This window comes from Anguilla rostrata, chromosome 9, assembly GCF_018555375.3.
Source record: "Anguilla rostrata isolate EN2019 chromosome 9, ASM1855537v3, whole genome shotgun sequence".
Taxonomy (NCBI): Eukaryota; Metazoa; Chordata; class Actinopteri; order Anguilliformes; family Anguillidae; genus Anguilla; species Anguilla rostrata.
The window spans coordinates 32,053,582-32,081,205 of NC_057941.1; the positions used below are offsets into that span (position 1 = coordinate 32,053,582).

At 43.2% G+C, this 27,624-nt stretch overlaps 1 protein-coding gene across 5 annotated transcripts; it reads right to left on the bottom strand.

Moving 5' to 3' along the window:
* On the bottom strand, positions 1-27,391 carry LOC135263578 (PH and SEC7 domain-containing protein 2-like). Of its 5 annotated transcripts, none has more exons than XM_064351780.1 (16): positions 27,182-27,373; positions 25,956-26,043; positions 24,297-24,742; positions 23,169-23,819; positions 17,366-17,560; positions 16,083-16,163; positions 15,818-15,930; positions 15,057-15,115; positions 12,860-12,949; positions 12,674-12,717; positions 11,764-11,969; positions 10,893-10,963; positions 10,024-10,181; positions 9,309-9,453; positions 7,516-7,659; positions 1-6,381 (listed from the first exon to the last, which is right to left on the bottom strand). In XM_064351780.1, the coding sequence occupies exons 3-16, from the start codon at positions 24,671-24,673 to the stop codon at positions 6,175-6,177; spliced, it is 2,541 nt and encodes an 846-aa protein (XP_064207850.1). In that variant the 5' UTR covers positions 24,674-24,742; positions 25,956-26,043; positions 27,182-27,373; the 3' UTR covers positions 1-6,174. The 5 variants fall into 5 exon arrangements, with proteins under 5 accessions (XP_064207850.1, XP_064207852.1, XP_064207854.1 ...); XM_064351782.1 differs by having other exon boundaries at positions 23,169-23,792; positions 27,182-27,372; XM_064351783.1 differs by lacking the exons at positions 1-6,381; positions 7,516-7,659 and adding an exon at positions 7,666-7,929 and having other exon boundaries at positions 27,182-27,391.
* Between the last annotated feature and the right edge of the window lie 233 nt (positions 27,392-27,624).

Below are 27,624 nucleotides of genomic sequence, written 5' to 3' on the forward strand. Positions count from 1 at the left end.
TTTGTTATTGTTTTTTTGGTTTTTTTTTTTTGCAAATATCTTTTGTCTGAAAAGGATTTATGATTACAATAATAAAAACTTTTTACATTTTCTTGTCTCATTCGAAGAAAGTTCAATAACGACTGTTGTACAATATGTTACGTGAAGAAAAGATTGTACACAATGTGCTTTCATTTACAAATAAATTGGTGAATACAACTTTTTTTTCATTCATTTCAGCATCAAAAGAAAGCAACACAAAGCAACACTTGTGAATGTGTTGGTCAAATTTAAGTTAAGGACCGTATGAGCTTTTTGAATTAGAGTATCGAGTTTAGTTAGAATCTGGGGACTTGCCTAAAAAGCATTTTAAACCAGTCAAAACATTTGACCATTCCTAACAAAAGATGCCATAACGGAAAACAAAATGGATTTAACATGGATATGGTCTCTTAAAAATTCAAAAATTCCAAAACAAAATGGTGAGGATTAACCTGACAAGAGAGGGAGGCAGGCATATTTATCCTAAAGGTGCTACTTTTGAGTGTGATTGTGATACAGGGGTTGGCGGGCTAAGAGGGGGCATTTAATTCAGAACCTTCATCCGGTAACACACCCTACTACTGTACAATTCTGGGGGGAAAAAAACGTCGTCAGAAAATGGATACTGTGGCAGTTGATCCTGAAATGCTCACAGCAACACCACAGTAGGACCAACACAGCAGGAAAAATAATTGATTTAAACAGATTTGATTTCAATGCAAGTCAAATGAAAAGTGAACAAAATAGCACGGGGCTTTGATTTTGTCTCATCCATCCCCAGTGGATTTATTCTTGGCAGATGATGTCAATATTTGGAACTGTCCAAGGTTCTGAAGAAAACATTAAAACTCCCGTAAACGCTGAAACGTGTTAAACAGTGGACATGTGTTATTTCGGTGTTTGCATCAGTCAAATTAAACTTGAGTAGATTCCTGCTCCACCTAAATGGAAGAAAGTAGATCGTTGGGTATTGAATGAGCGCGCGCATAATTCAGCAGTGTCGTGCCTCCAGGGTCCAATTTGTGTGGGCGCTGTATTGTAATGTATTGTAATTCAAACCTGCGTAGAATGGTATTTCAATGTGTTAATATGTATTTATTCATTTTAAACGGCAAATTCGAAAGTTAACCGTCTTCTTGAATAGCCACTGGGATATCGAACGATAAAGGGACCCAAATGGAACCATGTTAACAATTAGTTGTATTGTTGCTATTACAAATTCACAACTTCAGATAGAGTCTGATATGCGCATGACCTACTTTTCCATTTTGAAACACAACACGAATACAAGGATATTACAGACACTATACAAATGAAAGGGATCACGTTGATTTATCTTGTAAAAAGCTCCGTATAAATGTAAATACTGTTCTATTTATGAACAAATGTTGAACAGCAGATTGTTTTAAATTGTCGAGTGCGTCATTTTTCGCGATAAACAGCTCGACAGTAGTAAAATAATTCTACATCGGAAAGCACCAGCAGATTCCCCATCACAAATGGTACAATATATTTTTTCCTGAGTTATAAGTAGCCTCGTAAATTCTTATAAACCACAGGCAATCTATTAAAATATTTATGTTTTGTTCTGTTCTGAATTCAAACACCTTCCTACAATACCAATTCGTTGTAGAGTATTTAAATCGCCTATATTTTAAAATGGTCATGTGATAATCAGGTCAAGAGAGGAAATATATAGGTAAGTGATTTACCTTCTGTGTTCTATTATTGCCAACTCGAATAGGACATAACACTTGATAATCAACCCCGACCAGGGTGTTGCAAAAAAAAAAAAAAAAAAAAAAACATTTTTTTTTGAGTTTACAGTCAATGCCGAATTATTTTCACTCTCCATGAAAATGAGTAAAATGATTCATTATATAAAATAAACAGTACACATAAACATAAAAAATTTCTGATTAAACATCTGGGTAAAATTTACTTTCACTCTAATAAAAATTATCCTCACAGTATTTTTCTCAGAAACATAGGGATCAAAATTATTGGTACCCCTAAATGACATTTAAAATGAAACCAAAATAAGTGGTATCTGTGATGAAATTTTATTTTTTAAATTGATCTCAGTCTCTGGAAACTGTATTTCTGCCTTTCACCATTTCCTGTTTCACTGGAGTGAAACAGATGATTGTTTTCCTACATAAATCAGGTAATGGGTATAAACAATGCATAAACAATTGAAAATACCACTGAGTGCAATCAGGGCAATAATCATAATGTTTCTGAAGTCTGGAACAGTTGCAGATTTGCCCAGAACAGTACACACGTGCACCCCGTCCCCACATTCAGTGAGGAAGATGGTGAGAGAGACAAAGAAGAACCCAAGGATCACAGTTTCAGAACTTTAGTAGAATCTTGGGGTTATCAAATTTCAGAATCAACTGCCACCTCTGTACTGACAAGCTCTTCGGAAGAGTTGCATGAAAGAAGGCTTTACTGAGAGCAAACCACAGACTGAACTTTCCCAAGCATCACTGGAACTACAATTGTGTGTTGAGGTCAGATGCGACCAAAGCTGAACTTTTTGGCCATGCACACCATCAGCATGACTGACAATAAAAGACAACTGCATACAAGGAAATCCACCTGATACCCACAGTAAAATATAGTGGTGGACCATTGAAGCTTTGGGGCTGTTTTGCTGCTTGTGGTGCAGGGGCTCTTGTTAAGATGGATGGCATAATGAATTCCGCCATGTACCAGGATATTTTAGCCAAAAATATGGTTGCCTCAGCCAGGAAGTCGAGACTTGGCCATAGATGGACCTTTCAAAAAGACAATGACCCCAGACATACATCAGAATCAACAAGGAAATGGTTGCAGCAACACAAAATCAATGTTATTCAATGGTCAACTCAGTCTCTAGGTTTGAGCCCTATTGAAAATCTGTGGTCTGAATTGAAGCAGTTTGATTGGGCAGTCCACAGGCACAAACCAAAGAATATCAAGATCTTGAAATTTCCTGAATAGAGGAATAGTCCAAGTTCCCTCCGATATATTCTCCAACCTCATCATGCATTACTGGAAGAGGTATCAGTGTTGCTATCCTCTCCAGGGGAGTCTTCACCAAATATTATTCATATGCATGTCAATAGTTTTGAAAGCTGTTGTAATATATCATTCTGGAAAGGGTTTCCAGGCTCTGAAACTCCCCTGAACCACAGAGAGCCATTATCTCCAAATGTAGAACACTTGGTGAATCTTCAGAAGGCTGGCCTGCCAAAATTACAAGAGTGCAGCGAGAGCTCTTCCAGGAAGTCATAAAAGATTCCAGAAGACAATCTAAAGAACTGCAGGCCTCTCTAGCCTCAGCTAAGGTCAGTGTTCATGGCTTCACAATAAGGAAAAGACTGGGCAAAAGTGGGATTCATAGGAGAAAAGCAAGGTGGAAGCCACTGCTAACCAAACATCAATGCTTGCCTTACATTTGCAAAAAAGCACCAGAGCTTTTGGAATAATGTTCCATGGACAGATGAGTCAAAAGTGGAACCTTTTGGACAACGTATCTCATTATATTGGATGGAAAGTAAATACAGAAATTCACAGTAAGAAAGCCATACCAACAGTCAATGGTGGCGGTAGTGTGATTGTGTGGGGATGCTTTGCTGCCTCATGACATTGACGACTTGCCATTACTGAAGGAACCATGAATTCTGCTCTGAACCAGAAAATTCTTAAGGAGAATGTCTGGTCATCTGACCATGAGCTTCAAGCTGAAGCACAACTGGGTTATACAGCAAGAGAATGATAGAAAACACAAAAGCAAGTCCACATCTGAATGGCGGAAAACAAAATAAAAGTTTTGGAGTGGCCTTGTCACGGGCTGATTCCGTGACGAGCCTGTAAACCATGTTATTCGTTTTATTAAAGACAGCGAAACTGTTTTCCCAAAATGTCGGTTTATTCCTTATGGGGGAAAATTGTCATGTATTCGTGTGTTAAATGTCTAGCGTGTAAATGTTTCTGTTTAAATGTTTTGGTTGAATAACGCATCACAGCTATTTTCACTGACCGTTAAAACCATGTTAAACGTACTCACTTCCGCGTCTGAGCTCCTTGCACTGCCCAACGGAGCAAGAGAACAAACCAACCTAATGTAGACGGGGGTAGATGGCAGCTACCACTGCAGTCTCAGGTTACAGGGGGGAATTTTTTTATTTATTTATAATTTGCATATAGATCATTTCGAGTGCCTTTATTTTCTTTTCTTAGGTTATAGATTATTTATGTAATTGGATTCATGTTTTCTGTATTGTTCATTTATTGTAGTTTGGCTGTTCTAAGATAATTGATTTAATTTATGGTGGTTCATGCCAGGGGAGGAGCTACTTGTATAAAGCACTGAGTTCACAGTTCCTCCTGGCAGTCTGGATTAAACATGCATAGCAGACTTTGGGCCACAAGGCATAGCCAAATGTGTAAAGTACTGCAATTCTTATTTCTGTATTTTTCCTTCTGTTAGGTAGTTTTTATTTTCTAGTATTTTTATTCACTGTATATATTTTGCACTTATTTGGGAACTGGCACTGTTTAAAAAAAAAAAACAAAAAAAAAACTGCTGTTTCGCCATGTTTTGTTTGCCTCCGGCTATTGGTGTTACCCTTACAGGCCCAGTCAAAGCCCTGACTTTAACCCAATAGAGATGCTGCAGCAGGATTTGAAACAAGTAGTTCATGCTCGAAAACCAATTTGTCTGAATTAAAGCAGTTCCGCAAAGAAGAGTGAGCTAAAACTATTCTCCGAAAACTGCTATCAAATTATAGGAAGTGTTTGGTTGCAGTTATTTCTGCAACCAGATATTAATACAAGGGAGCGATTACTTTTTCACATGGGTGATATGACTGTTTAATTAACTTTTTCCCATTAAATAAATGATATAATTTAAAAATGAATTTTTCCTTTAATTAGGTTTCCTTTGTCTAATATTATATTTTGTCTAAAGATCTGAAACTATTCAGTATGACAAATATGCAGTAAGACGAAATCAGAAAGGGGCCAAGTACTTCACAACACTGTACCTATAATTATGTTCTCTAATGGCTCAGAATTGTTCCAACAGTGGAAAAGTAATATATAAGCACAGATCATTTAGACTCACCAGATATCACTGGATGTTCTGTAATATAAAATAGCACTGACAACTCTTATTACCATTTGATAACTGTCATTAAGAAATACAGATGATGGAATGAATGCAGCACCTGAGTATCTGGTTACTCTATACAATCTGTGGTATTAGAGTATGAAGGTCAAAGGTCATACATTTAGTTTCCACATACATTAGAGTTCACCATTCTCAATATTTAACATTCCATAAAAATGCATACACTGGATAATCAATGCCCTTCAAATTGATCTAATCTAGGCAGTTCTCTGATATTGTCGATTGTAATACTGTATGTACAACCTTATTCTCTAAATAGACAAAAAGATAAATAAAAAAACATTTTGAATTGTTTATATATGTTTGTGTGTGTATGTATGTGTGTAAAAATATATAAAACATGAACATAAAGTGCAACAAAATTGACAGTATGGTGTAGTAATATAAGGAGCAGGGTTTATAACAATAAGGCAGATTATTTCCCAAGTAGGGCACTGTCATTGTTTCTTTGAACAAAGTGCTTAACCTGAATACCGCTCTGGCTGTAAAAACAGGGAAAACAGTTTATAAAAATGTAAGAGTCTGCATACCATGTAAATAAATAACGGTTCTGTTGTAACACAGTCACTGGGAAAAAATCATACTGTTTTTTCCCTTTTAGGGAAACTTCATGAAAAGAATTTTACATATCAAAACATTACACCATTGCTCAAATACTTCAGACACTGGGGGGCTCCCAAAGCCATACAAAAGAAGGGAGAATGTTTCCAAGTATGAATGCATGAAACTGCTTCTGTGATTCAGTCTTTTCTGTTTCTTTTTGCAGTAGTGTCATATCGGAAGAGCCAGGTGAGGTACGGCAGGGGAACAGGAGCACTGCTCTTTCCAGTCGTGGAATTTGCAGCGCATCGTAAAACAGAAAAACGGTTACACCCTTCCCTCTGTTTCTGCAGCACAACTCTTTAACAAGCCGTTTGGTCGCCCGGGCGACCCTTACGCCTCCCGAGCTGCTCCGGTTAAGGGGCGGGGCGTCAGGGCCGCTGGCTCAGCGTGGGCGTGGCCTCTGTCCGTCCGTTGACCCAGCGGCCGTGGCTGATGGAGGGGCTGGACTGGGTCTTGCGCAGGTGTGTCGCGCCTCCCTCCCTGCCAAAAAAGCTGGCCTCCAGCGTGCCCAGGTCCTCGTCCCCCAGCCGCAGTTTGGCCCGCAGCAGCGCCACGTACGTCTCGTATCGACTCTTCTGCCGGGGAGAAGACTGAGGCTTCAGAAAAAAACGCAAGCGAACTAATCTCAAATCGCCAGATCAAACCCGGCATGCACAGCTAGGGCACTGAGAGACAAGGTCAATAGAACAAATGAAAACTAAATAACAGCAATGACAATATTATATTACAGATATAACCGTGATCAGTTGATTGTAATGAACAATTTTTCAAAAGAACGTATCCTGTCCTAACCAAGAATGAAAAGTTGTCAACATTATTTGGATAAATGTTAGCTCGCATTTAGCAAGCATTAGCATTCACCCAGCTAACGTTAGATGAAATAGGTAAAGAAAACATTAACTTTGCACTTTTGACAGAGATGAGTATAGAAAAATTGTTTAAAAAAGAAGGCTTGAAGAGGAGGAGGAAGAAACTGCATCGCCGCTAGGTTGCCATAACATTACTGCTATGGCAACAGTTACAGTTAACAGTCAGGCCTACTTACCTTATTTGAAACTCATGTAAATCATTGTGTTTAGAAATGAGGGCATTTTGGATATCAGGCATCAATGACTTTAAAGCCATTAACTTATGTTTACAATTCGTATGCGATTATATTGTCCTCCAAATCATTCTGACAGCATAAAGGTCTGCCTGTAACTGAGACCATGACTGTAAGAACTGTTTCAGTTTGGGATCCTGTGGGAAACTCTGTACATAGATAGATAAATAGATATATCTAGAATAGATAGGTAGAGCAGGACAGGCAGCTGCGTGGCGTAGCGGCTAACAATCCAGGCTTGGACTGAGGCTGTAGCAAAGTCTGTAGCGATTACCCAGTTACACAAAATGGGCCCTGACGCAAGACACACCCTGAATGACAGCATCTGCGCTGCAGCCTGATCTTCAGCCGCCCTCTCTCCCTCTGCTCACACCCACTTTCGAAAGTGGGCGACCCCCCCCCCCCGCCACGTGACCCAACTAATTTTGTTGCGCAAGACATTTCCCTTCCCTTCCCTTCCCTCCCTTTCCCGAAAACGGAACAAACGGACCGCGCAGGGGGAAAAGAAACCCGCCCCGCCCCGTGTCGTGTGCGCGCCTCTCCGTATGATGCGGACCGAAGGCGTCCAGGCGGGGGCGCCACTGCTGGCTGCGGCGGCTGCACTCACTTCGAAGGCCAGATAGTGCTTCTTCAGCCACTGCTCCTCGGACTCCTTGGCCTTGCCGGAGAGGTCCAGCAGTCCCTTGTCAGTTTCCTCTAGCTCCAGCAGGATCTCTTTCAGCTTGTTCTCATGAGAGGTCAGCTGCTCTTCCTGCGAGGGACACACACACACACACCAACAGGGGTTCCTTGTTACTGTGAACTGCACCAGTTTAAAAGCTCACATCCAGAAAATGACAAGGTGTTTGTGTGTGTGTGTGTGTGTGTGTGTGTGTGTTTGTGTTTTGCGTATGTGTGAGCGTGTGTGTTTATGTGTATGACAGAGAGTGAGAAAAAGAAAGATCTCTCGCAGTCCAACTGCACAGATGTGGGCGCTGGTTGCCATGGTAACCCCCTGGCTAGGGTTGTGTTGCCGTCAACACTTGGAAAGAGAGTGAGAAAGAGAAAGAGAAAGAGCAGAGGAAATACCTTGCTCGTTTTAATACACATTTAATGATCAGACACCTCCAAGTCTCCAATAGCAACATGGAAAATAATACATTTAGATCCTTATGCTGACATTCATTTTATAATTGTATCATCATTAAATTTACATTCTTCTAAACGACAATTTTAAGTTTGTGGAGCATTTATCAAAGAACCTCATATGTTCTGCATAAAAATTATAGTGACTAAAATTACATTGATTTCAATTATATTGATATTGAACTAAATGATACTGAATATGTAGGTTATGGCCAAGTTCTGCAAGTTACCGGTATGCATTGATCATGTGCACAAGTCTTTGTATGTGTGTGTATGTGTGTATGTGTATTTCTGCACGTGAGTGCATATGTGTATTTATATGCACATGCATAACTACATGCTCTGTATCTGTATGCACTTGTGTTTGTGTGTGCACGTGAGCATTGTAAGCGTGTATACGTGCGCATGTCTGTGTGTGCTTGTGAATGGGTATATATGTGCTTGTGTGTTTGTATGTTTATGCATGACTGTGTGTGCTTGTGAATGGGGCTATGCGTACACATGTGTGTTTGTATGTTTACGCATGTCTGTGTGTGCTTGTGAATGGGGCTATGCGTACACATGTGTGTTTGTATGTTTATGCATGACTGTGTGTGCTTGTGAATGGGGCTATGCATACACATGTGTGTTTGTATGTTTATGCATGACTGTGTGTGCTTGTGAATGGAGATATATGTGCTCGTGTGTTTGTATGTTTACGCATGTCTGTGTGTGCTTGTGAATGGGGCTATGCGTACACACGTATGTTTGTATGTTTATGCATGTCTGTGTGTGCTTGTGAATGGGGCTATGCGTACACGTGTGTTTGTATGTTTACGCATGTCTGTGTGTGCTTGTGAATGGGGCTATGCGTACACATGTGTGTTTGTATGTTTATGCATGACTGTGTGTGCTTGTGAATGGGGCTACGTGTGCACATGTGTGTTTGTATGTTTACGCATGTCTGTGTGTGCTTGTGAATGGGGCTATGCATACACATGTGTGTTTGTAGGTTTACGCATGTCTGTGTGTGCTTGTGAATGGGGCTATGCGTACACATGTGTGTTTGTATGTTTAGGCATGTCTGTGTGTGCTTGTGAATGGGGCTATGCGTACACGTGTGTGTTTGTATGTTTAGGCATGTCTGTGTGTGCTGGTGAATGGGGATATGAGTACACGTGTGTTTGTATGTTTAGGCATGTCTGTGTGTGCTTGTGAATGGGGCTATGTGTGCCCGTATATCTGCATGTGCCCGTATGAGTGGGAGAGAGCAGCCGCGGGGCGACAGAACTGAACCTGGGTCAGTCGGGTGGCGGTGGAGGGAAGCAGCGGTCTGCAGAACTTCATCCTGGAGCTGATGGCAGCGGGGAAGGCTGGAGCGGAGAACAGCGCCGCCACCAGGTTAATTCGCAGGATCCATGACATCATTTCCTCCTCGTTCCTGACACGCCCAGAGATAAAGACACAGACGTGCAGAATCTGGGTCAGTGTGCTGTGCCTCAGAAGGAACTTGAGGGCTGCAGGTTCCAGTGCTGGATGGGCTAATTCTGTGGTACACTGAGCAACTTAACATGAGGTGGTTTTCAAAAATAACCTAGCTCATAATACCCATAGTTGCCGCTGGTAAGATGTTCAGCAAATGATGAAAAGCACCAGGCACAACAAGCATGTTTGCGCACTGCGCGCACACACACACACACACACACACACACATATGCACTCTCTGATGTGCAGAATCAGGCTCAATTATGCACTCACACATTCTCATGCCCCTGTAGGCGTAATCCCACACAGATGGTTTAAACCACAATGAAAGATGACAGAAAGTGGTGAGCTAAATGAAATAAGCTAATTCTCCGCAGCGGCGAACTTTTTATAGTGCGTGTTTCCATGGTGATTTCCCTAGAATCCAGCTCAGCCCCTTTAGGGCGTGCTCTGAATCGGACGCGTTCTAAGGGATCTTTCACGTTTTCGAGATTGCAGGATTTCTCAGCCAAGGAGGGGAACTTACGAGGCCTGCAGGAGATACACTCTCCAGTCGGAGGTCTTGAGCTTGAGCACATTCGGCCTCTTGCTGTAGTCGTTGGCTCTGGTAGCCAGGGCGTGGTTCACGCGCACTGCGTTCTTCAGATCCCCCTCCGACGGATCCTCCTCCGGTCTGTACTCATTCTGGCCACCGGGGGGAGACAGACACAAGACAGGGAGACGATCTGGCGCATTATGTACGGTTGGCTATGAAGAAGTAGGAAGAGAGCTTTTAAGACAAATAATTAAATGAGAGTCACTCATAAGAGCATAGACCTTCTGAAAATAACTTTGAGCAATGAGTCATACCAATACTTTGAAATACCTTTCACATTATCTTTACCATAGATAGGTGATGTAAATTACACATAGTGAAATATATGATTGAGGGTGTATCATGGTTATTGGCACCTTGATAAAAGATGACTAATAAAGGCTCTAAAAATAAACCACACAAGTAATGACCTAAATGGAATGTGCACAAAAATGAGAAAATACATTGTTTTCAGCAAATATAATAGTTCAGATAAAAAGTTGTGTTTTAAACCACTATAATTTTCCTTTTCAGAAAGACAGGTGTCAAAATTATTGTCCCTCCTCCTTTTCAATACGTTGTGCTTTTCAATTCTGAATAGCTTCAGTGTGTACCCCTCCACGCTTTCCTGAATTCATGGAGGAGGGTTGCTGCGATATATAAAAGTGACTGGGTATTCTACACCGGGAGGAAAATCAGGATTTAAAATTGGGTCAAAATGAACTAAAAGAGACAGAAATGGGGCAGGATGATGTAATGCTTGAGGGTGAGCTCCCAGCCCCTCCTTCTGTCCCTGCCCACAGGGTTCCCCTGATCCTCACCTTCTGCAGGTACAGAATGGTTCCCTTCAGCACCGCGTAGAACTTCTTCCAGCTGCGGCGCCCTCTAGGGGCTGATGAAGAGAGCAGGCACAGATTTAGAACACCCAGGCCCAGCACAGAGCAGGGCAGCCTAGATTAGCCCACCTCATCCCAGAATAACCCAGGCAAATCCACAATAGCTCAGCTCAATCCAGCACAGAACACGACAGCCTAGTTTAGCCCACCCAATCCTTGAATATCCCAGGCTAATACAGAATAGCCCAGCTCAACCCAGCAGAGCAGGACAGCCTAGATTAGCCCACCTAATCCCAGAATAACTCAGGATAATCCAGAAAAGCCTAGCTCAGGCCAGAGCAGGACATCCTAGAGTAGCCCACCTAATCACAATAACAATAACCCGAGGTTAATCCAGAATAGCTCAGCTCAGCCAAGCACAGAGCAGAAGAGCCAAGATCAGCAACCCTGGTCCTGAAGAGCCACAAGCTCTGCTGGTTTTTGTTATTACTCTGTACTTAATTAATCATTAGAGCAGTTCATTACACAGTTAACTCACTTGGGTGCTGATTTTATGAATGATGAAAACAGATGAAAACAAAAACCTCACATTTTACGGCTCTCCAGGACCAGGGTTGCAGACCTCTGGCCTACAGTAGATTAGCCTATCTAATCTCAAAATAACCCAGGCTACTTCAGAATATCCCAGCTCGGCCCAGCACCTGGCAGTCTGCATTATTTTAATGTAGAATAGCCCAGCCCGATGTAGTCCAGTAAAGCCCATATTAGCCCCGCCCATCCCAGTCCAGCACAGAAAAGAACAGCGGTGATTGGCCCCAGGCCGTAAGAAAACAGCCCCGACTGGCCGGGCACTCACTCCGCTTGCCGTCCATGTCGGCGTGGCTCTTGCGCGTGAGGACGCCGTGCTTGTAGGTGGCGGCGTTGCGCACCAGCGGGATGGCGATGAAGGGGTTACCGCCATCCACGACACGCGTCATCGTCATCATCGTCGTCGTCCTCCCCCCAGAGTCGGGCTGCCCTTCCACCAGCTCGGACAGAGACCTCCTCAGCTCCTCTTCCTCACTGGGAACACAGTCACGCGCATGGAGGGCGTGTTTAAAACCACCCATGCTCTGCCACACGTTGGTGTTGCATGCACGTCACACCGCTAGTTTCCCTCCATGAAGCTGCTGTGGTTTCCGGGGCGACGGCAGCATAAATGGAACTCGGATGAACCTTTGATCAAACGATACATTCTCGTCCAGCCATGACTCCATAACCATGCTCAACCTGTGACTGCGCACAACCTACAGCAATCAGCAGGAGCGTCAAACCTTTTCAGGGGAATATAACTTTGAGTGACTCTCAGTCAAAAAGACAAGAGGGTCTAACATCTACTGCTTTTTTTTTTTAGTTTGTCCAAAACATTTTTTCAAAAGGTTTATGTTTTTCCTGGCTTTGGTGTTGTGAAGCTTGGTGTGGATATGTAATTTGAAGTGTCCTAAATTTGATGACCCAGCAGTGCTATGCATGCCCACATTTTTAGCAGAACATGGAGCGTTTATAACACATCATGGCCCAGTGTGCTGATAAGATGCTGTTGACCTGCAGGCCAGCTCTTCCAGCTCCGTGCGGGTGTGCTGGGCAGAGTGCCTGCAGCATGTTGCGGATGTGATTTCAGTCGGGCCGCAGAGGCCGGTGCCTGCGTCTGCAGTGCAAACACACCGGGGGCCCCAGCCTGTTAATGAGGAGTGCACGCGGAGAGGGTGCAGACGCAGGATACTCACACCGCCCACTCCAGCTTCTCGTTTCTGATTGAATGGTACAGCGCCTGCCAGTGGAAAAACGCAGAGAAGGGAAAAAAAAAAAAAAAACACCGTCGTTGAGTTGGCTGTGAATCTGGGAGCCGTCGCCGAGCGGCCGCTGTGCCCCTGTTGCCACGGTAACCCTAATGACGAAGCGGCGCTCGTTACCTTTAATAAGTCTTTCGGGAAGTCGCTGCCACCGTTCAGCCCTTCCAGGTTGCTAATGAACTGCTGACTAGACATCCTCTTTCCAACGTTCTGGAACACATATATGCATGTGTGTACACACACGCACACACACGCATAAATACACACATGCACGCATGCATAAACACACACATGCACATGCATGCACACACACACGCACGCATAAACACACACACACATGCATGCACACACATACACACACATAAACGCACACACACGCATTCACACACACACACACACATGCAAACACAAGACAATTAAACCAATTTTTTAAAACAAAGTAAAATGTCTGCATTGACTAGTCACTAACTATCAATAACAATTGATCCTAACATCTCTAGACAGCTCTATACTCCTCAAAACCAAAATACCCTGCTAAATTAACCTGTAAAAGACATTTAGTGATAATCTGAGCAATCTTAAATCCAATCACAATTTAATAATCTATGTAATCTCATAAACATTCACAGCAAAACAGATATCTGCCACTGGATGGATGGCTTGAGTGCATCAACTCTGAGAACTCAAGATTTATACATGCTATACCACTTCCATCCACTAGATGGTGGTCTACACATTCCTATTTCACAAGGTGATACTGGCACACCACATTCATGGGTTTATTTTGATTGGAGGAGGGAAAAGTGTGTCAGGGAGATGGCAGAGATACAGGACAGAATAGCTACACTTACCACCTGAAGAGGACAGCATTTATGAGCAGAAGAAAAAGAGACAGACACTGTTAGTTTTACAGTATGCAGAAAAAGTGTTAGAACATCAGCACACTGTTAAAAGAATCAGGGGGGAATCCACAAAAGAATTGTTTTGTTTCTGTCCCTGTGAAACCATCGTAAGTACCGGAGAAAAATCTGTTTGATTCGCATACGGCTCACAAAGCACCTGAAGTGGGTGCAAAACACAGGCGCGGTTCCATCTGGCACCTGCTTGTGTTATCTCTTATCTACATATATTTCAATGACAAATTTACAAGCAAATGGGGATGGTGCTTAGTTTACCCCATTCTAAATAAGGCCATTGGGCAGCGGCCATGTGTTACATAGCCAAAAACAGCACACCGCAAAACCAACCAAAAAAAAATGCCATCAGTACACACACTAACTGTATGGGCGTGGTTATTCAGCCATTAATATGCCGCAGGTAGTGTTCACAGCTGTCGTGCAATAAAACGCACAAACTGTGGATAGTATTATTCATTACATTACAGCCATTTAGTAGATGCTCTTATCCAAAGCGGCTTCCACAACCTTTTACACAGCACCCATTTAAACGGCTGGATACTGAAGCAGTTTAGGTTTAGAACCTTGCTCAAGGGTAAAATGATTCCTACCTGGGAATCAAACTGGCAACTTTTGGGTTGCAAGACCTGTTCCCTAACCATTACACTACACTGCAGCCCGTCTTGCTGTACTGGATCCACCCAGTGTTTCACCTGATACAGTCACATCAGGGAGGTGACCGAAACAGCAAATTAAAGGAATACTTCAAACAGCAACAAGAAATAAGAGAGACACAAAGTGGGCTTCAATCAAACACACTTAGGTCTGTATTTTAATAATTGTATACAAATCTTTGAAAAGGGAAAGCATACTCGATTTTTAAAAAATATCTCATGTCTCCAGCCCAAACACCACAATTTTCAGGCCGTATCTTTTCCTGTTTTCTCAAATTGTTCAGTCTTTAAGAGCTTTAAGGTTTGTTTCACAGAATTAAAATTTAATAATGATTTGATTTGATTTAGTTGCATATACCCTTACCTGGCTAAATGTGTTTGACTGAATCTAGGAAACAGGGTGTTAGAGAGGACGAAGGGGTCACTGTGTATGGAGCTGTGCTTATCTGCATACTTCTGACAACATGAGGATGAGCGGGGCAGTGATTTTTATGGGTACGCATACTGTATGTACTAATGGCAAAGAAAAGCATCATAAGACCCAAAATGGAAGGCCTCGTCATATGCTATCAATGACGCACCAATTTCAACCAATCAAACTTTCTCCTGTGGAGAGCTAAAGTATTTTGATTGGGAAGATTAGAGTCATTGATACATTTATATGCCAGTCCCCCCCATTATGGGATCCATGAAGTCTGCACATCTCACTGCATGTACGTATTGGGGGGTGAGGGTGGGTTTACATACATGTCCATGCAGATCCGTGTTCAGCAGCATGAGGGCACAGGTTAGTGTGTGGACTCCATCTACAATGAATTTAAAAAAAATGTTAAACCTTTATTTTTCCTTCTAATTAGTCTATGTGCTTACCACATAGCTCAAGATTAAGAGTGCAGAGAAACACGAAAATAGTATCCTTTCTGGAGTGAATTAGAAACAATGTAGCTTATTCTTAGTGAGTATAGTATGAATATTATTTTACTTTTGTATAACCTGTACAATGTCCACCTGTATTGCTTCAGTATTCCGATCACAATAACTCATTTTGTGAATGACAGCCTCATCATTTATGTCAGACATATGTTGCCTGTGTGGGTGTGAGGTGTGTGCGTATGTGTTTTTCCTTCTCCCTCTGTGTGTCGCTCTGTGGGTGTGTATGCGTGTGTGTAAGTCTCTGTTTGTGTGTATGTGTGCATCTCCCTCTCGTTGTTGGTGCATGTGTGTGTCATGTCTCTCTCCCTGTTTGTATGTCTCCTTATGGGTGTCTCTCTGGGTGTGTCCTTGCAAATTTTCATTTTCTGAGTGTGTGTGTGTGTGTGTGTGTGTGAGTGCATGTTTGTGTGTGAGTGCATGTGTGTGTGTAACAAAGAATATGTGTGTCTTGTATGTGTGTGAGTGTGTGTGTGTGTGTGTGAGTGCATGTGTGTGTGTGTGTGTGTGTGTGTGTGCCTGCATGTACACGCATGCATATATGTGTTCCAGAATGTTGGAAAGATGTGTGTACTTGCCTTCTGAGATAATCGAGTTCGGGTTGCATTGGCGGAACCTTCTGGAGAAGTGTATGAGGACCCGCTCTCTCTCCTGGGTCTCGCCTGTCAGGGGGAACGCCTTCAGGAACACTCTGATAGAACAGGAACACATCGTCATGTGATCACACATACACAGGTAGTGGACAAAAACCATGGACACATTACAGTGCTGCAGGAGTGCTCCAGCAGACAAGAGCCTTTGATAAGCCACCACTGGAATAAATGGCCCATGCAATCTAGGTACCTGAGGGCTCTGTCCAAAGGCAAGCCGGTGAAGTCAAAGTAGTGTAGGTACTCTGCCGCCACCTGCTGGCTGAACTCATTACTGAACCAAAGAGAGAGAGAGAGAGAGAGAGAGAGAGAGAGAAAGAGAGAGAACCAATTTATTGGGACATTGTTCAAACACAGAAATTACAAAATTCTATCAAACTGTAATTGCTTCTGCAGTTACCATTCAAATGACTACATTTCATTGTTATTGCAATATTATTGTGATATTATGTTTGCAAGCTTTTCTTCTAGCCTCTTTGGTCATTAGACAATATGTGATACAGTGCTGTTGTGGCAGTAAAGCATAGCTGCATCTGAATTGGCCAGTATCATCAGATTTTAATTATTCATACTAGCGTCCTATAAATATGAAATTCTCCACTATATTTTAATAAAGCTTGAAGAAGAGAAGACAAAAACTAATAACTAATATTAAAATAATACTCTGAAGTTACAGTCCCTAACGTGTAGGAAATTTCAAGAACTGACCGTTTTATTCACAGTAAGGATAATTGGATTTGACTACTTGGGATATACAAAAAGGACCTTAATGTAGGATTATGGTAAATAAATGGACTGCATTTATATAGCGCTTTTATCCAAAGCGCTTTATAATTGATGCCTCGCATTCACCAGAGCAATTAGGGGTGAGGTGTCTTGCTCAGGGACACTTTGACATGCTCAGGGCGGGGGATTGAACCGGCAACCCTCCGACTGCCAGATAACCGCTCTTACCTCCTGAGCTATGTCGCCCCTGAAATATGCCCCTGTCTATGAAATAGATTCAGATAGCGAGATTTTAGCTCAAGATTTTAAGGCAGTCGGGCTACTCGTTATTTTCAGTGGAGCCGCCTTGACATTATTTAGTGTATGCGTTATATCAGAACGGTTCAAAATTGGCTGCGAGGTACAATACAAAGAATAACTGTAGGAGGGATTATATCTGATCTTGATGATATTTTCATTTATATTGACTGATCTGGGTGGGTTGTACTGAGACAATGCCACATTTAAAGTAATGTGTACACTATAAAAAAATATAAAAGAAAGTACAAAGAAGGGCAACTAAATTGGTTCCTGGTATGAAAAGTAATCATTATGAATGAGCAAGGGGGCATAGGAGAAAACCAATACTCAGTTGAAGTCCAGCTTGGCACATTACTGGACGCTCCCCTGTCGCTATGTACATAAATGACAGATGGGATTTCCTAGTGAGTCAGAGGTAAGAATGGGTGTCAGAGGGTGAGTCAGACTCACTTCCGGCCCAGGTGCCGGGCCACGTCACACCGCTTGAACCCTTCCAAGTGGAAGAGCCGTTTGGCCAGGCGCTTGGCGGCATCGCCGTTGGCATGGCAACCATTGGCCAGCGTGTCCGTGCTGCCCTGCTCGAGCCGCTCCAGGCTTCCCAGCTCCGAGTCGGAGTCGGACAGAGAGTCCGTGAGGTCAGCATCACTGAAAGATAACAAAGAGGGTCAGGTGGGTTCCTCTGTACCAATGTGCAGCGTTTTATTACCCTACCCAAGCAAGAGGCCCAACACCGTGACCGAATCTTTTAACTTGACAATGGACTACCCTACTGGCTCTGCTACACTAAAGGGTGACTGGTCAGTCAAACAATTTAAGTGTTCTCTATTTCTCTCTGTTCAGCAGTGCTCAGGACAGCCGGAAGCAGAGTAATCACCACAGTCACTGAAATCAACCCTTTTTTTTGCACTGTCATGCTGAACAGCCAAAGTGAACTCACAAACTGAGACACTTCCTGCTGGAGTGACTGCATTTCCTGCGTGGAAAGAGGCAGTTCTGCTCCCGGTCACTCGAGCAGCAGAATTTGGAGGAAGTTTCTGTCGTCAGCATGCAGGCTAAGGCCCTGGTGAACTGCTCGTTCCCGAGCACCTGAAGCCTGTACAGCACCGTTTCCAAATCTCAGTCCTGTGACCCCTGTGTTAGCTGGCCTTGGTTCCAGCTCAAATAGATTTTTCCAGAATATAATGAGCTGTTAACTGAGTTGTAGCCTGTGAAATTGAGTATATTGTGTACACCTGATTAAATAGATGACTGAACTTCAGATAGATTGATAAATCAATTAATTAACTGACCAGTAAAATTACACTGAAGTGCTTAATACTAAAACTGCGGACACCTACCTATACTCTGCCTGTGGGAATCTCCAGCTTAGAAAATCAAACGGCAACAAGCCAAACCTATATTCTGAGCAAATCAAGCACAAATATCATTCTTGTAAACTCATGCTGTAAATGACAAGTTCTGGTCTTCACTTTAGCCCTTTAAGATGTAAGATCACAAATGTGTAATTAGAATTTTCTTGAGTCAAGAATCTTGACTGAACATTCTAATGCCGATGTAACAATTGCTACTGCTAATTGAAATAACAGAATTCTAGAACACCAACTTAGAATTCCGAAGAAAACATTCCACAAATCCTAATATTCAAGGGGTTAAAACAAGGGCCTTGGTTTCTTACTGCTATGACCTTTTGTCAAATGGGATTCCCAAATATCAGCCACACTGCAGTAACCAGTGTACCTGGTGTATGTTTCTGAACATAAAGCAAGCAGGTACAGACTTGGAGGTCACACCTTGCAGCTCTCATAGTTCTCTTTCTGTGTAATTACTAGTTTGGTCTTTTATTTTATATAACTAGTAATCACACACTACAGGGGGAAGTTCTTACTTCAGTTTTATCATAATTATTACCCCTATCCTAAGGGCAACCAACATAACCATTCACAGCAATATAAAGGTACTTCGGAGAAATGAGGCAATTCAGAATTAGAACAATCTGCCAGCTCACTGAGACTATAATTCCGTACTTTTATGTAATTCTAATTTAACCATCCACTGAGGCATGAGGGTAAAGGCATTTTCTTCTTTGGCCATATTTGCAGTTTGTTAATTGAAAGGGCGCAACAACCAGTGTGATGTGGCACGGCCTGCTGAATCTGAGGCTACATGCTCACGACATGCGCAGGGTTGATCTCCCCCACCATTGGCATTGTTCACCCGTGCACACCCACAGGAAAAACTGGTGGCAGTGTGATATAATGGCTAGGGAACCTGAGCAACATAATCTAAGGGTTGCAGGATAAATTCCCAGGTTGGACACTGCTGTTGTGTCCTTGAGCAAGGTGCTTATTCTGAATCGCTCCAGTGTATAAACAGTTATATAAAACAGATACAATGTAAGAAACTGCAAAAGCTGTGTAAGTTACTCTGGATAAAAGTGTCTGCTAAAAGCCTGTAATGAATATCAGGGCTTATCAGATGTGTCAGTGTGGGAGGGGGGGAAAAGAGAGGTTCTTCTTAACCTTTCTCTCATCACTGCAGTGCTTTGAGAAGAGATGCAGGTCATCATTTTAACAATGTCAATGAACAAGTCTGCGTTCTGTTACTGAGATCCTTTGCACCACTCTCTGTACCTGCTTTCTTTACAGACTTACGATTTGATTCTGATCTATTTTGGAATGCACAGAACAATGTGTAGAAATAGGGATATCAATAGCCTAACCACATTTTGGACCTGCACTTTAATTGATTTACTCTATTGAAGCAAACGCCAATTCTCACCAGCATTTTTTCCACTTCACAATAGACTCAGTGATTTAATAGGTATGGTCCATGTTTTCAGGGCCGCAACAAAATATTCACTGAAATGCCATGTCTTTTTCATGTCTCCTGTCTAATGATAAAAAGGGCATGGTAGTAATGAGAGCATTTGACAATAAATTATTTGGCTCAAATTACTGCAATATTTTGAATTTCAGTATTATCATATTTTCTAAATGACACATATTCCTCCATGATCTTATGGGGCTTCACTGAGGGCAAGTTCCACTATTACAATAACCATTGGAGGTACAGATCAAAAATCACGTCACATCACAAATAATGGTTTAATAAGCCATATTTTTCTATATGAACTCAACTACAATACCCACTTCCACTTTGACCTCTCCAGTGGCAAGATAGTTGCTGACCTCACTTGTTCCGTTTAGTAAACTCCTACGCCTGAATTACTTCCCACCATGAAGTATTAACGAATCATATTGTTCAATTTTCTGGAAAAAAAGATCTGTACAGATATCAAGGTGAGGTCAAACACCACCCGGTTAACAATAAGTAACACTCCCAGTTCCCTTCGGAAATGCGCATGCCGTTACGCAGCACATTGTGTACATACCGTTTCCAAAAAATCATTTCAGCCTGGGCAGCGCGCGAGATAAAAGAGCGCTTTCGTGCAATTTGAAAAAAAATCTCAAAACCTCTTTGAGGGGAGTATTATCAAAAGCTTAACAATTAAACCACATGAGCAATATATTGGGTCGAATTAATATTATTAATCATCGTTATAGGACAAATGACAAAAGTGGAATAAGAAGTATGAGTCAAGTACCTGCCAATCTGCAATGTCCATACGCAGGTCACTGATGGATACATATTTGCAGTTGTAAACGGTTACTTCTGAATGATTTCATAATATCAGTAATTACTGTAAATTTACTACCTGCGGTCATTTTAGGAGCTGGGCGTACACGAATCGTAGGACACAAGGACATACTTCGGACACTTGTTGGCATTTCAACTAACAACGCTAAAATACTTACAGCAACTCCAGAAGAAGGTTAAAGTGCACGTTATACTCCTCTTTCCACATTTTCTTCCCAGATTTACTGGGCTAAGTGTTCAGCAGAGAGGGACTCGACTGCTTCCCAAAGATCGTGTAAATCCATTCTCGTCCCCATTCACCCACAGCGAAGTAGGTCGGTTCTTAAATATTTTCTATCCCTGAAATGAACACTGAAACCTTCCGTGATACCCTACAGCTTTCGGTCTTACGCCGTATTTCCCCGATTATTTTTTGGATTAGTGAGCGCATCGTGCGGGTGTATAATAATGGTGAGGATCCGTTTCTCTCCCTTTCGTTCGGAAGTGAAAAGGTTGGGAAGTCCTCAAATGCGGGGAAGTGCGAGGAAAGGGGAGGGGTATCCGACGGCAACACACAGAGTTATTGCATTGTGCTGGAGCCGAAGTCGGCTTTTTTCCGACGGGGCTGCACACGAGCAGTTCTGCAACCATAATGAACAGCGCGACTACAATGCGCCTTTGTTCTGAAAAAGAACAACATAAAAGCTCATGTTTGCTGAGGGTTAATCACCAAATAGACCAATATATGAGTGAATTACATTTTGATAAACATAGAGTCTATTGTTATAGCGTTTAGTGTTGTGCTGCAGTTTATCATAATGTTAATCTTGTTCTCCAAGACTTAAGAAATAGAAGTCTATTTCAGGAAAAGCAATCCTGATTATTTTCCGTTTGACTGGGAGAGGACTCACTTATGGAGTGGAATGTTGTATTCACGTGCAATTCAGTGATATATTAGTATGTAGCCTTTCTATAAATAGCGAGGTCAAATGATGACACTTGAATCTATCAGTGCTTTAAACCAGAGAACCTGCGTGATATGCCTGTGAGAAAATACTTTAAACTGGTGATACACTATGGGAGACTGTTAAGGACGTTCTGTTTGTGCGTGTGTGCGTGTTTTGTTTTGCAATATCTTGTAATTTTGTGAGTCGAGAATTGTTTTGTGGATCACACACTAGATAAGTTGAGTGACACCATCTGCTTTAGTAACATTCAATATAGCAGTCTAAACGGCTCTGTGTCTGGGCATTTCAGTGTCCCTATACTGACAGATATGTATAGTTTCCAAACATATAACAGCGATACATTTCAGACAGGATGTTCTTGATTTCCAATTCCAGAGAGTTTAAGCCTGGAATGGTAGCATATTTACAGTCAGCCTTTTGAGCATTTATGGCTTAAATATCATGGATATCTATTGTGCTTTAAAAAAAAAACAGACAGGTGTCTCAATTAAATTTCTTTAGGTCATTTGAAACCAACCTTGGCACCTAGTTATTTGCAATAAAAAGCTTCCCTTGCTCATGCCTGGCTTTTGAGGGGTGGTAAATGGGAGGTTTTGGCACTCAGTGCAGATATAGTGCGTTGGATGTCCCGACTTTCAACTCTGACTCTCTCTTTTCAGAAAGGCCAGAACTCTAAGGAAGGCCAAGTCGGATGTCACCATGAAAACAATGGGTCAGAGAGAGCTCCGACCGGCAGGAAGCCACTGCTTGTTATATAACGGCTTCATATGCAAGGACCACAAACATACGACCCCACCTTAGAAAGAAAGATTTTTTGGTCCTTCCTCTAGCTTTGTGTCTAGCTTTGTCTAGCTTGTACTGTCATGTAGTGTCGTAGTAGATTCAGTAACACGGCATTCTAGAATTCAGTTCCATTCACCATATTATATTACCTTACGGGCATTTAGCAGACGCCCTTATCCAGATCGACTTACACAATGTTTTACATAGCATTTACATTGCATCCATTTATACAGCTGGATATATACTGAAGCAATGCAGGTTAAGTACCTTGCTCAAGGGTACAACAGCAGAGTCTAACCCAGATGTTGAACCTGTGATCTTTAGATTGCAAGGTCACAAGACCAGCTTACCTATTATACTACACTGCCACCCATGACCATATGACCAACTATAAAGTGTCCTGTACAGTGCCTTGGTGACAGTGCATGTAAATAGTGCTGTATAAATATAGACTGAACCGAACTGAATGCAACTTGAGCTTTCTCAGTCCTGACCATACGGACTGCACATCACAGTGCAGTCACCAGCGCATATACCGTAACATTATATATATTTTCTGGAAAGCTGGAATCAAACACAGCACAAGTAAAATTAAATGAATAAAATTACGAGTGCACAAAATATCTTATTTCGAATCATTATTACCATAATACAGAGGGAGTTTAAAATAAACAAACAAACAGAAAAAGCAGCTGTAATTTTTGTAGCTTTGACAGTCAACAGGCATCTGTGAAGTGAGGATTCAGGTGGGGTGGGGATGTGGTGGTGATATGGCACTTGTGTATGTTACACGGACCAACTGTAAACAGAAGCGCCTAAAACTTTGCTATACCTCACAGAGTTAGGGAGGGGTGAAGGGGTCTTACCTGGCAGAGTTTGGGAGGGTGCTGGGAGTACCCAGGGATCCCTGGGTGTCAGAGCAGAATCCGTTTGGGAGTGCTCGGGGCTGGGGGCGATTCAGCACGTTCTCCGATTGGCTGCTGGTGATAGAATTCCGCCACCGTCTCCCAGGAGACGCCCTGCGGGGCCTCCTGGCGCCCGTCGCCGATTGCAGTCCCGCCTCCCAGGACTCCGCCTCCGGGGCCGAGACCGCGTCCTCTTGCTCCAGGACGGTGCCGAGGCCCGGCAGGTCGGGCCCGTCCCAGCTCTCCATCGCCCTCTGCTGGATGAGGGGGGTGAGCGGCGCGCGGACGCTGACGCAGCTGTGCGTCTCGTCTGCCAGCGACAGCGCGTCCAGCGAGTCCAGGCTGCTGTAGCACTCTCCGCGCGCGAGCTCTGACTCCACCGCGCGCTCAAAAGTGGAGCTGAACCCGTCCCGGTTCTTCTGTGCGCCCTGTCCCCCTTCCTCCTCCTCCTCTTCCTCCTCCTGTGATGCCCTCTCCACCATGCGCTCGAACGTGGAGCTGAAGCGGTCACGGTTCTCCCTCCTTTGAGCTCGCCCTGCTTCGTCTTCTTCCTCTTCCTCGTCGGTCTCTTTCCATTCAGCAACTCTGTGCGGAAAATGGGGAAGAGTGGACCTGAGGAAGAAAATACAGAACCACACACACACACACAGACACAGACACAAAATTACAATCAAATATACATACACAGTCATGTACACAAACTCACACACACAATTACAATCATATATACATACACAGTCATGTACAGACACACACACACAATTACAATCAAATATACATACAAAGTAATGTACACAAACACACACACACAATTACAATCAAATATACATACACAGTCATGTACAGACACACACATACACACAATTACAATCACACACACACACACACACACACAATCACACACACACACAGACACACTCTCACACACGCACACATACATATAGTCACACACACACACACACAATCACACACACACACACACACACACACACACACAAAATCACACACACACACACACACACACACACACACACAATCACACACACACACACACACACACACACTCTCTCTCTCCTCCTGCTCACTGACCCCTCAGTGTCCTGAAGCTCCTGGGGATTTTGGGCGGGTCGGATCTCCCCGTTCCTCGTGGCCCCGCCGCGGACCACTCCCGCCCCTGAGCCCGCTCCCTCTGAGTCCGGCCAAGCCCTCCTGCTCCCCGCACCTCCCGCACCTCCCGCACCTCCGCACCGCTCCCCGTTCGGCTGCGTCCGACAGCCTTCGCCCCGCTTCCTTCCTTTCTCTCGCTTCGCGTTCTCATCGTTCTCCACCGAAGCCCCAGCGCCTCCCTCCACCGCCCCCCCTCCCTCCTGGAGCGAGCCAGGCACCCCTCCGTGGTCCACGGGCTGGGAGGGCTCTGGAGGGGGCGTGTCTGTCTGGGGGCCCGGGCTGCATGTCTCCTGGGTCATGTCAGCCAAGGATGCCGCTCTGTTTGGGGTCCTGCGTCGGGGTCCTGAACCGGGATGAAGGTCCTATCTCTGGAAAAGCAGATGTGAGGTGCCAGTTTAAAAGCCCAGGCCCCCCAGCACGCACAGATAGCAATATATCAGACTCTTAATTTGAAGCACCGGCACGCTGGGGCCAGGATGGTGCAGTTGGAAATGCAATCTTTTAGGTGAGCAGGTCCCATTCATTAAATGTTCTGGGAAACTTTAATCTGGCTATCAAAACAAACCCCCTTTTAATCAGCCGAATCCTCCCTTTGCACCCCAGCGTGTGGGTTCTGCCACAAAATGGAAGCTGAGCATCGCACAGGTGGCGTTTGAGGTGAGTCGCTCCACCCCTATAATTTGATCCTTGAAAAAGGATACTACATACATGCAGCTCGTAGTCATTGTTATCATTGAAAGTTTCAACTGAAATTTACACTACCTGTCACTGAATATTCTGATAGCATTACAGAGCCTACAACAAGCATAGATAAACACAATAAAGTTAGTACTGAAACGCTTTAACTAGTTTTCCAAATGACATAAGCAACCAGCCAATCTCCTGCTAACTCCTGAAACTGATAATTGCATTTTTTTTTCTCAGCATGTTACAGGATGCTGGGTACTCCCTCATTCTGTCGCTAGGTCAACTTCTTCTTGAGCCAGCCATGAAAGGGGCTTCACACATTAACATACGCAGGGTAAAGTTTTAGGGAACTCACTGGCATGATGCAAAGGTACAAGAGTAAAACCTTTAATCGGTATATTGCAGGTTTGAATCCCAGTTAGAACACTGCAAATGAGGTACTGCCTCAATTCCTTGAGTAAAATATTCAGCTGTATAAACGTCTGTAGTGTAAAATGTTAGCTCTGCAAGTCACCCTGTATAATCTTATATTATACCTATTATACTTATATTATGCATCTTTTTATGTTTAACCAATTTAACAGCAGCCTCCACATGTGCAGAAAAAGAGAGGGGCAGAACAATCAGACTTAATGATTAGTCAAGACAGCATCCTGCACCCCCTTCCAAAGACGTCCTCTCAAATTTCCTTCATGCCCCCCCCCCCCCTCAGCTACAGCACCGTGTGTCAGTAGTGGTCAGCTCACTACCGCCTGTCATGGTCCGCTGAGCGTCTGTGTGACCCACTAACCCCGTTCATTAGCCAGGCCGTCAGACACTGCAGCTCCCACCCCACTCTGAGGCAAAGTCAAGGGCCTAAACACAGACCCTGCACACAGTGGAAAGATGGCTTACCTGACATTCACTTCCTTTCTCTGTCTTGTTGGTCACAGTGAGTTCCTTTATTTTCCCTTGTGTTTGCAACTCAGAGGGAATTACTGTGCTGTAAAAAAAAAACGTATGCAGGGTCATTCATATCCTCAACCCATCACACAGCCTCAAGGTGAAATATTGTCAGGAAAACTGATCTTGCGTGACTTTCGTGTTTTTAGTTATGTCTTAATTAATAAGCACACACACACACAGACACACACACACAAGGATCAGGCTTAGAGAATATAGTACAAGCACTGCACGGTGGGTGCATCTTGTGTCTTGAGTTCATCTTAATTTGAGCTGGTCTCTTTGCCCTTATTTTGATTAAATAGCCTACTGAGCATCGCCTCCTAATGGTTAACAATGGGCAGTGATCACGCAGTCTCAGCGTTTGCAGCATAAGCGTTTCTCCGCTCTGAAGTCTTTATGGTATATACAATATACAATAATATTATATATTGTATACAATAATATGCAATATTATTGAAGTGCCAGCAATATATACAATATATACAATAATATTTAAGATACTGATTAATTCGGAAGCCCGTGATTTTAATTGTGGAATTTTGGGGGGCGTGGGGGGTGTCAATACTTGCCTGCTGATGTATCTGTTCGTTCTATTACCTGCAATCGGCCAGCCCAAAAGAAAAGAAAGCTTGCTAAAGCAAAATGTAACTCACATACGGTGAACCCTTAGAAAAATGCTAATGTGTTAATAAAAAAATATCATCCATAAAATCTGCGGACAGAAATCGAGGCGCTGTCACATTAGTGGAAACCCGTAGTGTTGTCACCATGACAACGGCATGATTGGGAAACGCACGGGGAGCGCTGAATCAGCCTGGTAATTTGTCTCCCCCCTAAATAAACAGTGAAAAACCTATCTGCGCGAGCACGCTGCATGACAAACAGAGTCTCATACCCCAAACAGAAAAAAACTCCACAGCACACATCGGACGGGAAAAGGTATCAAGGGGCGTCCTGATTGCACCGATTTCATCTTCTGATAAAGCAATGCACTGATTACTTATTCACCTTTAAACACTCTTAACTGGAATTGTACGGTACTATAAACCACCCAAACGCTCTACTAGCATCCGCCAGTTATAATTAATAGCATTGTGCGTGGATAAGATTAAATGCAGTAACCCTGCTTCGTTTCCAATGAGAACAATTAATATTTGACTGGGAATTATACTTACCACATAGATGTTTAACATCAGTAGTCAGCAGTGCAGCGTAAATGTATTTCCTTCTTATCCAAAAGGTCAGGGCATTGGCCGGACGCACTTGGACAGTCCGTTGGTTGGCAGCGAGTGATTTCCACCGTAGAAACGCCGAACAACGGCCACAAAGCTCATCTGGCACGCGGGAGGTCCAGCCGGCGTATAGCGGCGAGCTGACAGCTCGTGGAGTGTGGAGTGTACGTGCGTGGCGTGCGTGAGCCCAGTGCTGTTGTTTCACGTTTGCGCTGAAAAGACGTCGTAAACGGAGCAGCATTGTGAGACCACATTCTGGGGCCGTTCTGCATTTATCCTCTAGGCGATATTTTGCTTTCCATCTCTTAAGAGAAGTTGGAATGTTAATGCCAAACATGCGCCGGGGAAAATGTTTTTAGTCTTCACTGCTTTTAAAATGAGCAGTT